The 13575-nt window shown below is 40.5% G+C and overlaps 2 protein-coding genes across 2 annotated transcripts; both read left to right on the top strand.

Annotated features, from left to right (window-relative positions):
- The first annotated feature begins 237 nt into the window (after positions 1-237).
- LOC131317100 (receptor-like protein kinase FERONIA) lies at positions 238-2310 on the top strand. The gene has a single exon (XM_058346676.1). It carries the CDS (start codon positions 709-711, stop codon positions 2308-2310), a length of 1602 nt encoding a protein of 533 aa, XP_058202659.1. The 5' UTR covers positions 238-708.
- Positions 2311-6504: 4194 nt separating this feature from the next.
- On the top strand, positions 6505-12328 carry LOC131315716 (serine/threonine-protein kinase PBL13-like). Its single transcript, XM_058344922.1, has 6 exons — positions 6505-6591; positions 6711-7796; positions 7876-8128; positions 10628-10764; positions 10839-11117; positions 11231-12328. The coding sequence occupies exons 1-6, from the start codon at positions 6554-6556 to the stop codon at positions 11388-11390; spliced, it is 1953 nt and encodes a 650-aa protein (XP_058200905.1). The 5' UTR covers positions 6505-6553; the 3' UTR covers positions 11391-12328.
- Positions 12329-13575: the final 1247 nt, after the last annotated feature.

The raw sequence follows: 13575 nt of genomic DNA, 5'->3' as shown, positions 1-13575 counted from the left end.
GCCTAATTTATAAAAACTGAAGTATTACATGAGGTTGCAATGACCAAATTTGGCATCGTTGTGTATATTGTGAATTTTTTGCGTTATAATGATCAGCTAACGCTAGTTTCTTCAAAAGTAGCCTAGGAGATAAATGATTGCTTCCTGTTTTTAGAGAATAGGAAAATGATTTTCACACTCTCGTTTTTACAATTCAGAATTTCTCTTTTATCTTTATTAATGTAAATTTACAATATTGCTTTTGGATGTATGAAAAGTGTATATTGTTAAGAGAGGAGTGATTCACAGTTCCCTTTAGACTTGTAGTTAGGTTTTCTTTACCCTTCTTTATTAGACTTGTTTTCTTTAATAAGACTTGTTTATAAAAGCTGATCCTGTGAAGCTCGTTCTAGAGGATGCAAACCCGCGTGGAGGAGAGGGGACACAGGAGTCGACCTCAACCCAAGTTGAAATCACCATTTTCCTAAACATTTCCTCAAAGGCGGCTTCAACCACTACCAATTGCTTCTCTCTCATGATCTCATCCACTTTCCTCTCTCTCCTCATCACTGGTGAACTCGATCTCCAAATTCCCCATTCTTAAACGTTGCTGCCAGTGTTCCTTAGAGATTCTACAGAATATGTCATCTTTAGAGTTTAGACAGCCGGAATTTCGAAGAAGGGCAAGTTAGTCAACCAGTATGCCTTGTCGCCAATGTCACTAGTGGTATGGATTTGAGTAACGGAAATAGTGTTTCTAGGAATGAGACAAAGGTTTCCGACGTCTTACCCTCTTCGGACCCTGCTCTACCTGGAACCTCGTACTACCTGTTGCTCATTTCAAAGAGTCAGAATCGAATCGATTGTGGTGTGATTCAGTCAGAGGGATCTTGTCGTCGCTTTACACTGGATGAGGTACTATTAGCTACTGACAATTTTCATGATGCATTGGTTATCGGGAAAGGGGGATTCGGTAAGGTATATAAAGGGTTCATCGATGATGGTGCCACAACCACCGTTGTTGCCATAAAGCGGTTGAATGCCCAATCCAACCAAGGAGCTGAAGAATTTTGGACAGAGGTAAAGTTGCTTTCAAATTTCCATCATATTAATCTCGTTTCCCTCATTGGCTATTGCAACGAGAATCAGGAGATGATTCTTGTTTACGATTATATAGCTCGTGGGACTCTCGCTAGTCATCTTTACAAATCAAGTAGAAAAGAAAGCGGTAAAAGTATATCTCATCTAAACTGGACTCAAAGGCTCAACATTTGCCTTGGTGTTGCACGAGCACTCGACTATCTTCACACAGGTACTGAACAACATATCATACACCGAGATGTGAAGAGCACAAACATTTTGTTGGACAAGAATTGGGTAGCAAAAGTTTCTGATTTCGGGATATGCAAACTCATTACAAGCCAAACAACCACCCATGTTAGCACAAAAGTCAAAGCAACAAGAGGATATTGGGATCCAAATTATATCTACACCAATCGAGTAACCAGGAAATCTGATGTGTATGCTTTTGGCGTGGTGCTGTTGGAAGTCTTGTGTGGCCGGCCACCGTTAGATGATAGACTTGAGGAGGAGCAAATTAGTCTAATTCTTTGGGCGAAAATGTACATCGAAAAGGGAAAGCTTGACCCAATCATCGATCCCTCTATTAAAGGAGAAACAACACCACATAGTCTTAAGTACTTTGCCAAACTTGCGAACAATTGTTTACATGCTAAACCAAAGAAACGGCCTACAATGTCTGAAGTAGTGGAGATCCTTGAGATTGCATTGGCATCGCATGAGCACAAGGGAAGATCTCAGGAAACTATTGCAAAGACGTTTCAGGGTATGAATCGTTGGTGGAGAGCAAGAAAGGGAAACGGTTCAAATGACGTTGGAGAACCAATATTAGATGACCTTACCCAATCGTTATACCAGCATTTCTCGCTTGCTGGGATTCGCGCTGCCACAAATGATTTCAATAATGATCTTTTGATCAGCGAAGACAGTTCGTTTAGATTGTACAAGGGATGTATGGTGGGGGGAACTCGTGCGGTTATTATCAAGCGGTACAAGTCGGGAGCGGTAAACTTGGCCGTACAAGTTAGTTCCGAGATTGGGGTACAATCTCTTCCTCGTCACCCTAACATAGACTCTTTGATAGGAATTTGTGAGGAGAAGGATGAGTTGATCCTTGTGTACGATTACATGGTAAACGGGACATTGAAAAGTCATCTCCATAGAAGCTATAAAGATTCATTTCTTTGGAAAAAGCGGCTTGAGATTTGCATCAACATTGCACGAGGTCTCGAATCCTCCATAGGAATGTAGAGCAACAATTCATCCACAGTGACCTAAACTCGTCAAACGTACTTTTGGATGATAAATGGGTCGCGAAAATTGCCGGTTTTCAACATTCCGTACCGATTCCCACTAGCATGGAAAAAAGTATTATTTGCGAGACTGGACATATTGGGTCGATGGACCCTGAGTACCTGTGCACTGGTAAAGTGACAAAGAAAACTGATGTGTATGCTTTCGGTGTCATGTTGTTGGAAGTATTGTGTAGTAAGAACTCTTATTCTCCCAACCAAAACACGAATGAGATTTCGTTTGTTCAATGGTTCCACATATTAATGGATCAGGCCGTTGACCCATACCTAAGCGGCCAAATAGCTCCTGAATGTTTTAGGCGTTATTTCAATATAGCACTAAGTTGTGTGGTTAAAGAGGGCATCCGACGTCCTGCTATGAACGATGTGTTGCGTGTCCTTGAATCTTCATTGCAAATGCAACTTGCTTGGGAAAATTCCGTCGGAGATGGGTGATGAGTTACATATGGCCGATGTCCCCCGATCCTTCAACAATGTCATCTCTACCAAAAGCAAGTTCACAATCGGTGGACAGAGCTATCTTATTTCAAATTTGGTTCGTCCATGTTAATGCGATTGGCATTTTTCGGATACCGACAAATCATTTGTGCCTGTAATCATTTCACATTTCATGTATTTTTCTGTATGGGTTTTTTTGGTGATAGAGTGGCTAGGTGTGTCTAGTTTTTCCACCTCTTGTTTGAAGCTTTGGCTTGGAGAAGCGCATCTCACTTGGTGCCATGCGCTATCGAATCCGATATCAAGAGTTATAATCATGCATTTTTCATATAGTTTATGAAAAAAAAGTGTATGCAGTAACATGTCATTGTAGCATGTAGTCTAGTACTATTTTTATGCTTCACATAGATCTTAATGCCCTAGATTATCTTGAAAAATAGCTGTGCTTAAGTGTCTCAGGTACTAGTCGTTGAAATCTGTTTATGAAGAACCTTAGGTATTAGTCCTTGAAACTTTGATTTTATAAAATCTGGGCATTAGTTTAAAGTGTGCTAAGGCATGGAGAACCTGGTGTTGAGAATTTTTGTTCGAAAATTTTCTTAGGCAAGGAGAGATCAGAATGTCAGCGCTCATTGTTTGCTTCCTAAGGGAGGGTGCGTTTGGACACGCACCCGGAAGGTGAGCGAGTGCTCTAGAGGCATCATTCAAAGTGTTCTTGATTTTCTAATTAATTTTAATTTTCCGAATGAGTAGCGGTCGCATGGCGCTCACTAAGCGTGAGAGCACTAACATGCGCCTGATAGCTAGCACCCCCAAAGCGAGTGAGCGCTCTGTCTTTCTAGCCTTCTGATTGGTTGGGCTTAGGTCATCATATATACTTGCACATATAACTATATCATATTCTCCAATTTCGGGTATAACTTTCCACTAGCCTTTTTCAGAGCGAAAAACCATTCCGTTTTTATTTTCCGAGAGGTATACTCCAATGCTAGTGTATATCGTCTAGTTTGATTCCTTTAAATTTTATAAAAACATAATAATTGCATACATCATAAGTTGGTCCTTAATTCCTACATGAGCCAAATGAGTTCGGTGTCGACGTAGCTCGGAGACCAAAATGGTGATTCTTGTGGAGTCCGTTGAATTTGAGAGGAGGACCAGGTACTACTACAAGGGGTGGAATTAGGTGTCACGAAGGGTGTCGTAGGTAATTTCCAGTTCGGTATATCTCTTGTAGCCCTCTTTAATTAACAAAAATTGGTAGGTACGTATTGTCCGTGATTTTATGCTTGGGGTGTTTAGACCTCAATTCGTTTCCACGTATATCGCTTTGTCTTGTCTCTGTTGATTAATTGCTTTAGTTTAGTTCATCTTATTCTGATGATTGAGATGGAACCTGATTAATTGCTTTGTCTTGTCTCTGTTGATTAAATTTTTTTTATCGATTCATATTTTTATACTTTTCCAATTCGTGTCGTCTAGAAGAACGCGCTTAACCCCAAAATTACGTCGAAAAGTTTTAAAAAAGTTATAAAAAGTAAAAAAAATAGCAAAATAAATTCCAAACTATAAGTTTAAAAGAACGTAGCCTTATAAAAGTCTAAGGAAACAATTGGGGTTTCTAATTCTTTAAGTAACTACATTATCCAAACCAAATAATGTGCACCTCAAACCAATCTTAGAGTTCTCAAACTTGCGAGTTTTGTTTTAATTTTTTTGTTGATGTTACTCTTTGGTGTTTTTACAAAATAATCGAAATCCATCTATATTCGGACTTGGGTTTGGAAAAATAAGAAAAAATTGACCCATTAAAAGCTGATTTCTATGTTTGTTTGTTCTTTTTATTTTCAATTTCTTTTGTTTACTGGTTTTGTAAGTGAAATTATGGTTAAAAAATTTAGTACTCCAATTTTCAATCCATTTAAAGCAATGCGAATTTTTTTAATCATTTTATACTAAAGGGTCATAATTATTTGTTGGCTCTAAGGCTTTCAATGGAAGCCCTATAGAGCCTTAGAACTAAATAAATAGAGTAGATTGACAAAAAAAATTTGTGTAACAAAATTGGCGACGAAAAAAAAATCGTCACCAATTAATCCTTATGGCGACGAAAAAAATTGTCACAATTGTATCAAAATTAGGGACGAAATATTTCGTTGTCAAAGGTCTAATTTCGTCGCCAAATGTGACTAATTAATTTCGTCGCCGGTTTGGTATATTTGGCGACAAAAAAGTAATTTCGTCACCAATTTATTACATTTGGCGACGAAAAGAATTTCGTCGCCACAATTAGTTTTTCGTCACCAATGTGTACTATTTGCGACGAAAACCAATTTCATCAGCATTTTTCGTCACCTATTACCTAGTTTCTCGTAGTGGAAGCAGGTCGTTCATCTAATTCAGTCGCAGTTGGAGGAGCATAATTGAGTAGCTGTGGTGTTGGCAGATATCAAGTGGTCTCGGTCTAATTTTGTGGGGTTTGAAGTTTGTTTTGTCAAGCGTGGTGGCAATGGAATAGCTCATTGCTTGGCCCAAAGAGCTGTGAGAGGGTGTCGTTCTTGTACTTGGGAATATATCCCTCAGTTGTGGCTTCTGGTTCCCTCATGGGAGGCGGATGCCCTATTTGATGAAAAAAAAATTTTAAAATTTCAAAATAATTTCAAAATAAAAAAATTCTACTTTTACAAAGAAACTGGATAAAATTTCAAAATAATTTTACCACCCAATATAACTCATTCAAACTAGTTAAATTTTAAAACAATACCTCAGACAAATCATATTCTTACAGACAAGGTACATGACCAAGTCCTCCTATTTGAACAACCACAAATTATTGCTTTTGATGACCTCATTGAAAGCTCATTTGAGATCGATGTCATTAACAACTCATTGCTTGATGTGCACGCATCTTGTTAGTCTACTAATTAACGTTATACAAGAATAAAATAGAAATTACCAAGTTCCTCAGTAGATTAATGGTAGAGCGGTCGGTAGTAGGTTTGAATCCAACTTTGGGACATGATTTTGTGAATTCAATAATTCAAAATGAAAGAGCACAGTGGTAGTAGACTGGTAGTTATGTAATCAAGAAATATTCTCTTTAAGAGTACAGAATGCTTGTTTGAGGTAATGAAATTGAGAACCAATTGAGAGACCAATGCATCTTTTAGAGAATTATACTCCATATTCGAGATGTCAACGAACTTTGGATAATAGTTAAACAATCGAGGTGGGTAGTTTCTATTATTTAACCCAAATTGCCCAATAGATTCGTAGTCTACAAATACTGGATTCTGCAGACGCAAATTATTTAGTCTTCAATCAAACATTTGATTTCAGAATTGATTTTGCAGATGCAATTAATTTACGAATCAATTTTTTTTTTCTTTTTTTGCCATATTTTATAGTTAGAGAAGGTTAGTGGGAAATTAGTCAACGAGATGGCTCAAAGGTAATCCATGACCCTAAAACCCCCAACCCGTCCCTCGTGGAACTTGAACCTTGGTTTCTACGGAGGGAGACATGAGCAAACCATCTCACCAAGTATAGTTTCTCGAATCGATTGTTTAATCATAGTAAGTTTGATTATATTGTTTAGTCAGGTTTTTTCGTGTTGACAAATACTTGTACTTATCTACTTTGTAGAGGGGGCCACCTGGCACCTGGATCGAAATGACCTCAACGCAAGTTAAAATTCATCATTTACCCAATCACTTCAACAGAGGCGAACTTCAACCATTACAATGTGTTTCTCTCTCATCCCCCTTCCCCTTCATCGCTGGTGAGGTCTTACTCCTAATTCCCCAATCTGTTTTGGCTAGGGAGATCTTGCTCCTAAGTCCTGACAGTACAAAACATCATCTATACCATGTGTTTCTCTCTCATCGACTTGTTCGACAGGTTAAGTTTTTCAAAGAGTAAGAATCCGATTGATGGTTGTGTGATTCAGACAGAGGGATCTTGTCGTTGCTTTTCACTGGATGAGGTACTAACAGCAACGAACAATTTTGATGATGCATTAGTTATAGGGAGCGGGGGATTCGGCAAGGTATATAAAGGGTTCATCGACGATTCTGCTACAATGGTTGCCATAAAGCGGTTGAATGCTGAGTCCAAGCAAGGTGCGGGAGAGTTTTGGATGGAGGTCAAGATGCTTTCAAACCTACGGCATCCTAATCTCGTTGCGCTAATCGGCTACTGCAACGAGTGTCAGGAGATGATTCTTGTTTATGAGTATGTAGCTCTTGGGACCCTTGCCGATCATCTCTACAAGCTAAAGACAACTGAAAGCAATACGAGTTTTTCTCCTCTCTCTTGGGAGAAAAGGCTTGACATTTGTATTGGTGCCGCCCGCGGATTATACCACCTTCATTTTGGTACCAGCCAAAGATTCATACATCGAGATGTGAAGACCACAAATATTCTGATAGACGAGAATTGGGTAGCTAAGATTTCGGATTTTGGATTGTCGAAAGGCCCTACAAGTCTTTCAATAACCCATATAACCACAGAAGTGAAGGGCACATTTGGGTATTTTGATCCCGAGTACTTCATTACTCAACGACTGACTGCGAAATCTGATGTGTATGCCTTCGGTGTGGTATTGTTAGAAGTGTTATGTGGGAGGGCAGCCGTGGATAGAAAACTTGGCGAGGAGCAAATGAGTTTAGCCACTTGGGCTCAACAGTGCATCAAAGAGGGAAAGCTTGCCGGAGTCATTGACCCCACTCTCATTGGACAAATAGCACCACGTTGTTTGAAGTCTTTTGTTGTACTTGCCAAAAATTGTTTGCAAAAAAGTCCAAAATCACGGCCCACAATGGCCGAAGTGTTGCGCAGCCTTGAGCTCGCATTAGTATCCCAACAGAGAGGAAGAACAGAGGGAATAATGATGAAATCCTTTCCGAGTATGATAGACCGGTGGTTGAAGGAGATGAAGAACATCAGTTCCTCAAGTGGACAATCAAAAGATTTGCTGAGCTTCAGGTAATCTGTTTAGAAAAAGAGCCAGTTATATTTTGTGAATATGTGATTCTTTTATTGATCGATCTATTTTCTGTTACAGTGAGGATCCAGAAATTCACTTTAAGTATATCAAGGCTGCTGCCAAGACTGGACAAATCGACGAGGTTGAACGCGTGACAAAAGAGTCAAACTTCTATGACCCTGAAAAGACAAAGAAGTTCTTGATGAAAGCAAAGCTTCGCGATGCACGAGCACTTATCAATGTATGTGATCGTTTTGGGTTTGTTCCAGAACTGACCCAATACCTTTATTCGAACAACATGCTGAGCGACATTGAAGGTTATGTTCTAAAGGTAAGAGTTTTGCCATGGATCTTAGACAGCAATTTTGTCACAAACTTGAAACTCATGCGAAGTTGGTCTGTCTTTCTATCACACAAAAAATGAAATCACAAACACGGAATTACCAATTACTCCCCCTAGAATAGTTGTTTAGTCTGAGATCGTTCACAGAGAGTAAAAAGCTAAGTTGTTGTAGATTCAATTGATTTCTAACTTAATTCGGAAACGAAATTGAATTTTGAATTTCTATAGTTTAAACTAAAATTAATCTAAGAATGAATTTATGTTTTGAAAACAGGGGAGAGAAGGGACTAGAGTTCCAATTCACCTTCTCACTTGTAATATAATCGTACCAAAATCCAAGAAATTATTCAACATAGAAAAGCAGGATTGTTGGTAACATACTCGTAATTCCCTTTTCGGCTCCTTCCACTTAATTTCCTAGTCAAGCCCAATTTCTTACACAAACCAATCAGTTTAGTAACACATGGGCCCAAATAAGTCCTTGTACTTAGTTATAAACGGATCACTTTGTGTCCATGTCATTGCATTCCACATGAGTTGATTTTCCAACGGCAATGGACCCTCCACTGGATTATTTATAAGCTTTTAACTCCTCAATTTAGCTCCATGTGCCATTCAATTGCAAGTCCTGAAACAAGGAAAACGAGTATCAAACTCCAAGTAAAACACTAAACAGGTGTAACAAGCATAAATTAGCTAAATGTAGCTATCAGAAGGCTAGAGTGCTGAACTAATCTTGGATTTCCCTGGATAGGTATGTTGGGCTTCACCCACGTGTGATAATTTATCGAGGGGGTGCTTGGTAATTATTCTCGTGTAGTTATGTTATATTCAGTTTTGGTTAGAGAATCAAATCCTATGGCAAGTTGGAGGAGTTCCATACTTGGCGGTATTACTATGGAAGAGTTTCCTTCTTGGTGTATTTCCTAGTCCGAGTAGGAAAAGGAATTATAAGGCAGTAGGAAGCCTTGGAGGTCAAGGCTTGATACTCTATAAATACCGAGGCGTATTTGAGATTTATGTGTGACATAATGTGAGGGAGAGGGTGAGGCGAGCATGGGGGGCCGGTCTGTGGCCTCCCGGAGAGGAACCGACGTGTGGTTTCCGGAGAGTTTTTTCATCTTTATTGTATATTGTGTGAATATATAATCAAAGGGAGTTTTTCTCTGAAATCACTGCGTTGTTTGTGTGCATGGTGTCCCTCACGGTCCTAACAATTGGTATCAGAGCAGGGTTGAAGAAGAGGGTCATCAGAAAAACCACGGGTTCGATTTCTGAAAAAAAAGGTGCTCACCAACCTCGTTTTTGTCACCCGAGGAGGTTGCATAGGCGATTGGAAGTGGCGGAAAAGACGATTGACGGAGCAGACTTGCAGGGATCGGAGGTTGATCAGTGCAAACATGCGCGAAACTAGTGAGCAAGGATACACTCGGGTTGGTAGTGACACAGGCACTTACTAGAGCGAAGGTTTGCGGAGATGATTAACAGTGATCAGAGGCAGTCTGGTTCAATCGGGTTTGAAGACCTATCGTCAGGAGTTGCAGTTGTGATTTGGGCTGCACGAGGATGATGATGGGCAACCGATACATGCTTGTGGAGAGTACAAACAGATGGAGCTGATGTTTGGTACTAGACAAGCAGTATGAGTTTTTGTGACAGTGAACGTGTGAAGCAACAGTTGCGGAGACACACAGGAAGGGCATTGGAGTACGAGGAGTCATGACCTGAGATGTACAGGAGTGTCGGTTACCGAATCAAATTGTGTATGGAATAGTCTGCAGACAGCGGGCAACTGGTTGTTGAGAGATGTTCACGGAAGCTCCGGATAGAGGGATTGAGATGGAGACTAGACAATGCATCGTTGGGATCTCTTCCTTTATGGATTTTGTGATTGGATTCTCTCCATGGTATGCGGCCGCATGAGAAGGAGAGATGGAGTCACGGATCGTGTCCTGCGAGGATGTGAGCACTCCGGTGCACCTAGGTGAGGGGGTGCAAAATCATCCCACATGGGTGAGGGGGTGATTGTTGGGCTTCACCCACGTGTGATAATTTATCGAGGGGGTGCTTGGTAATTATTCTCGTGTAGTTATGTTATATTCAGTTTTGGTTAGAGAATCAAATCCTATGGCAAGTTGGAGGAGTTCCATACTTGGCGGTATTACTATGGAAGAGTTTCCTTCTTGGTGTATTTCCTAGTCCGAGTAGGAAAAGGAATTATAAGGCAGTAGGAAGCCTTGGAGGTCAAGGCTTGATACTCTATAAATACCGAGGCGTATTTGAGATTTATGTGTGACATAATGTGAGGGAGAGGGTGAGGCGAGCATGGGGGGCCGGTCTGTGGCCTCCCGGAGAGGAACCGACGTGTGGTTTCCGGAGAGTTTTTTCATCTTTATTGTATATTGTGTGAATATATAATCAAAGGGAGTTTTTCTCTGAAATCACTGCGTTGTTTGTGTGCATGGTGTCCCTCACGGTCCTAACAAGGTAAATCCAGGAAATGCTCCGTTAGTTGTAGGGCAACTGCTGGATGATAAGTGTCCTGAAGATTTTATTAAAGGTCTTCTTCTATCTAGTCGTTCTCTGCTTCCAATTGAACCACTCGTGGCGGAGTTTGAGAAAAGGTCAGGTCTCACTCTCTACCTCCCTTTCTCTCCTTAGGTGCTTCGGATCCTCACACTTAGCTTATGTTTTTCAGGAATCAACTTCAATTGCTTACCCAGTTCTTAGAGCATCTTGTGAGTGAGGGAAGCCAAGACGCTCATGTTCACAATGCTCTAGGAAAAATCGTTATAGACAGCAACAATAATCCGGAACATTTTCTTACCACAAACGCGTACTATGATTCACGTGCTGTGGGAAAATATTGTGAGGAGCGGGATCCCACCCTCGCTGTTGTTGCTTATCGTAGAGGACAATGTGACAAAGAGCTCATCAATGTAACAAATAAGCATGCCTTATTCAAACTGCAAGCGAGGTTAGTAATTATTTTTGTTTTAGCATTTGTAATACCTGTAATTGTAGATGAGGTTGGAGGAAATTTATCTAACCCATTTGAGGAGATTTATCTAACCCATTTTTCTTTTTCAGGTATGTTGTTGAAAGGATGGATGATGATCTGTGGGAGATGGTTCTTAACCCTGAGAATGAATTTAGAAGACAGCTTATCGATCAAGTTGAATCTACTGAAGGCAATAGCCTACACCAACGGAAAAGTTGGATTCCCCGGCGCCCGATGAATGCCATTTAAAGGCCGAATAAAGCCACCAATTATTGCAGTGACGCTTATTCTTTAAGCGTGCCAAGGACGCGGCTGTCGCTTAACTTATTGGCGCTTCTGTAAATGTCGTCTAACTTGCAGGCGCTTTAAAAAACGCCGGGTCATAATACTTCTGTACTAATAATGATTCTTCTCTGGAGCGGTGGGCTGAGCAAGAATTCTTCTGTCATATTGTTAACACTGGGTCGACCAAATTTGTGGAAACTGTGCGAGGGAATGCAGCGCTTTTTAAAAGACATGTCGGCTAACAAGTGGGGCTTTGGAAAATGCCGATTACTGTGGGTCCCACACACTCTACACACTGTGAAACACACGAGCCCCGTCTATGGGTACCGATTGCAAATGCACCGATGGTGTACAGATAGACCTGCTGGGCCTCCTCCGAGTCCCGTACAAATGATCTGAACCATTTAATAATTTTAAGATATTTCTCTATCGGCTCCGCAAAAAATCAGCTTAATCTAGTAATGTGTGTTTAATCTAATGTACTAATTTTTCATTCAGGATACAAGATCCAGGATTTTGAATCACAAATTAGTATATTGGATCAAGCACTTTCAGTTTTCGGATAGAAATAATTTTTAGCGAGGCCACTAGAAAAGGTGTTTCAAAATTAATGAATCAGTTCGGCTTATTGTGCAGAACCCAAAGATTGTTCCCGCGGCTGATCTGTGCACAATCGATGCAGTGGCAATCGATACCCAAAGAATTGTTGGGGACCCACAGTGGATGCCAGTGTGTTTGTATGAATGTTAGTGTAAGCATTTGTGGTGCTAGAACGATTGTAACCTTGAAAGTGCAGGTACTCAATTCTGGAATATTATTCTGTAAAGTTCCAAAACAAAATACTGTGTGTAGTAACTACTAACTAGAGAAATAGTTGCTAATACTTCTCCAAACTTGGTTCCTTATACTTTCTAGCACGGATTTTGTAAGATGGATCTTGACTAGGGATCAAAGTTTTTTGCAAAAACTGCTTGGCTTGGCAGGCTTTGAGAGCGTCTTATCCAGTCGTTCCATGGACTAACTCTTTACGGTTTCCTCACCACATTCCTTGTTGGGCATTCATTGAATGGATTGCTTTCCTTGGTAGACTTTCCGCTAGAGATATATAGACCGATTAGCTGAGGGTTGGGGGTGGATGCCAGTTGCTGCTTATGCTTGAGGAATTCTGAAACACAGCTGGAACACTAGTTCTTTGAGTGAGAATATTCCAATTCTGTTTGGAACCATGGTGTTAGGGAAATAAGGCATTGCTAGGCCCAGTTCTGGCATTTCCGGGAAATAAGGCATTGCTAGGCCCAGTTTTGGAACCATGGTGTTAGGAGGGCGGATTATTGATGAGTGATAGATCGCCCCAAGAGTTACTCTTGACCACACAAAAATTAGTCATGGCTGTAAAGAATTGCTCACACCGCAAAGAATAACAACTAACACCTGCCGCGAAGTATTACTTGTGGGCACGAAGAATTAATCTTGGCCGCAAAGAATTAATCGTAGCCGCGAAGAATTACTCCTGATCGCAAAAAATTACTCTTGCCGTATAGAATTCTTTGTGGCCAAGAGTAATTCTTTGCGAATGGAGTAATTCAAGATTGGGGCTTGCATTTGTTCCTCAACTATAGATAAAACAGATTGTTGGCCAGAGAATGGAGATTGAGCCCTAGGCTCTTTGGGTTCTAATCGAGTTTCTGCTGCTCTTTGCCTGATTCCTATTACAGGGTCAGTAGATAGGATAGTAAGTGTTTGTTTTTCTTGCCTTTTTTGTTGTGTTCCTCTTGGCTGCTAGGCAGAGGATTGGTGCTTGTAAGGGCATCTCCAACCCATACTCCATAACTCTATTTCTCCATGCTAGAGGCCAAGGCCCACGTGATAAGCATTTGCGTATTTTCACAAAATTCGATCAAAAACTAAGCAGGAAGCTACTGGGCATATTGTGCGAAGAAGGGTTTTTTTTCTCAACCAGGCAAACTACTCATAGCGAGAGAAAACTAGTAATCTCCAAAACAAAACAAATTAAGCCTCCATCCTAGCACGTCTTCCCCTCTGCCTAAAACCCATTTTTACCATCTGCAAAAGAGAACGAACATGTGATCATTTATGCTCGCAATAGCAATTCCATAAAATTATAGGATGAAACACCAAATTGACTGTC

This window comes from Rhododendron vialii, chromosome 2a (genome assembly GCF_030253575.1).
Source record: "Rhododendron vialii isolate Sample 1 chromosome 2a, ASM3025357v1".
NCBI lineage: Eukaryota > Viridiplantae > Streptophyta > Magnoliopsida > Ericales > Ericaceae > Rhododendron > Rhododendron vialii.
Note: the sequence above shows the minus strand (reverse complement) of the source record. Positions and strands in the feature narration are given on the sequence as shown.

What these genes read in the sequence shown, in the direction of transcription:
- LOC131317100 (XM_058346676.1), top strand. Translation starts at nt 709, where the DNA reads ATGGATTTGAGTAACGGAAATAGTGTTTCTAGGAATGAGACAAAGGTT.
- LOC131315716 (XM_058344922.1), top strand. Translation starts at nt 6,554, where the DNA reads ATGTGTTTCTCTCTCATCCCCCTTCCCCTTCATCGCTG. An exon ending in AAAGATTTGCTGAGCTTCAG is followed by an intron (nt 7,797 to 7,875) that starts GTAATCTGTTTA and finishes TTTCTGTTACAG; the next exon opens with TGAGGATCCAGAAATTCACT. An exon ending in TTATTCAAACTGCAAGCGAG is followed by an intron (nt 11,118 to 11,230) that starts GTTAGTAATTAT and finishes TTTCTTTTTCAG; the next exon opens with GTATGTTGTTGAAAGGATGG.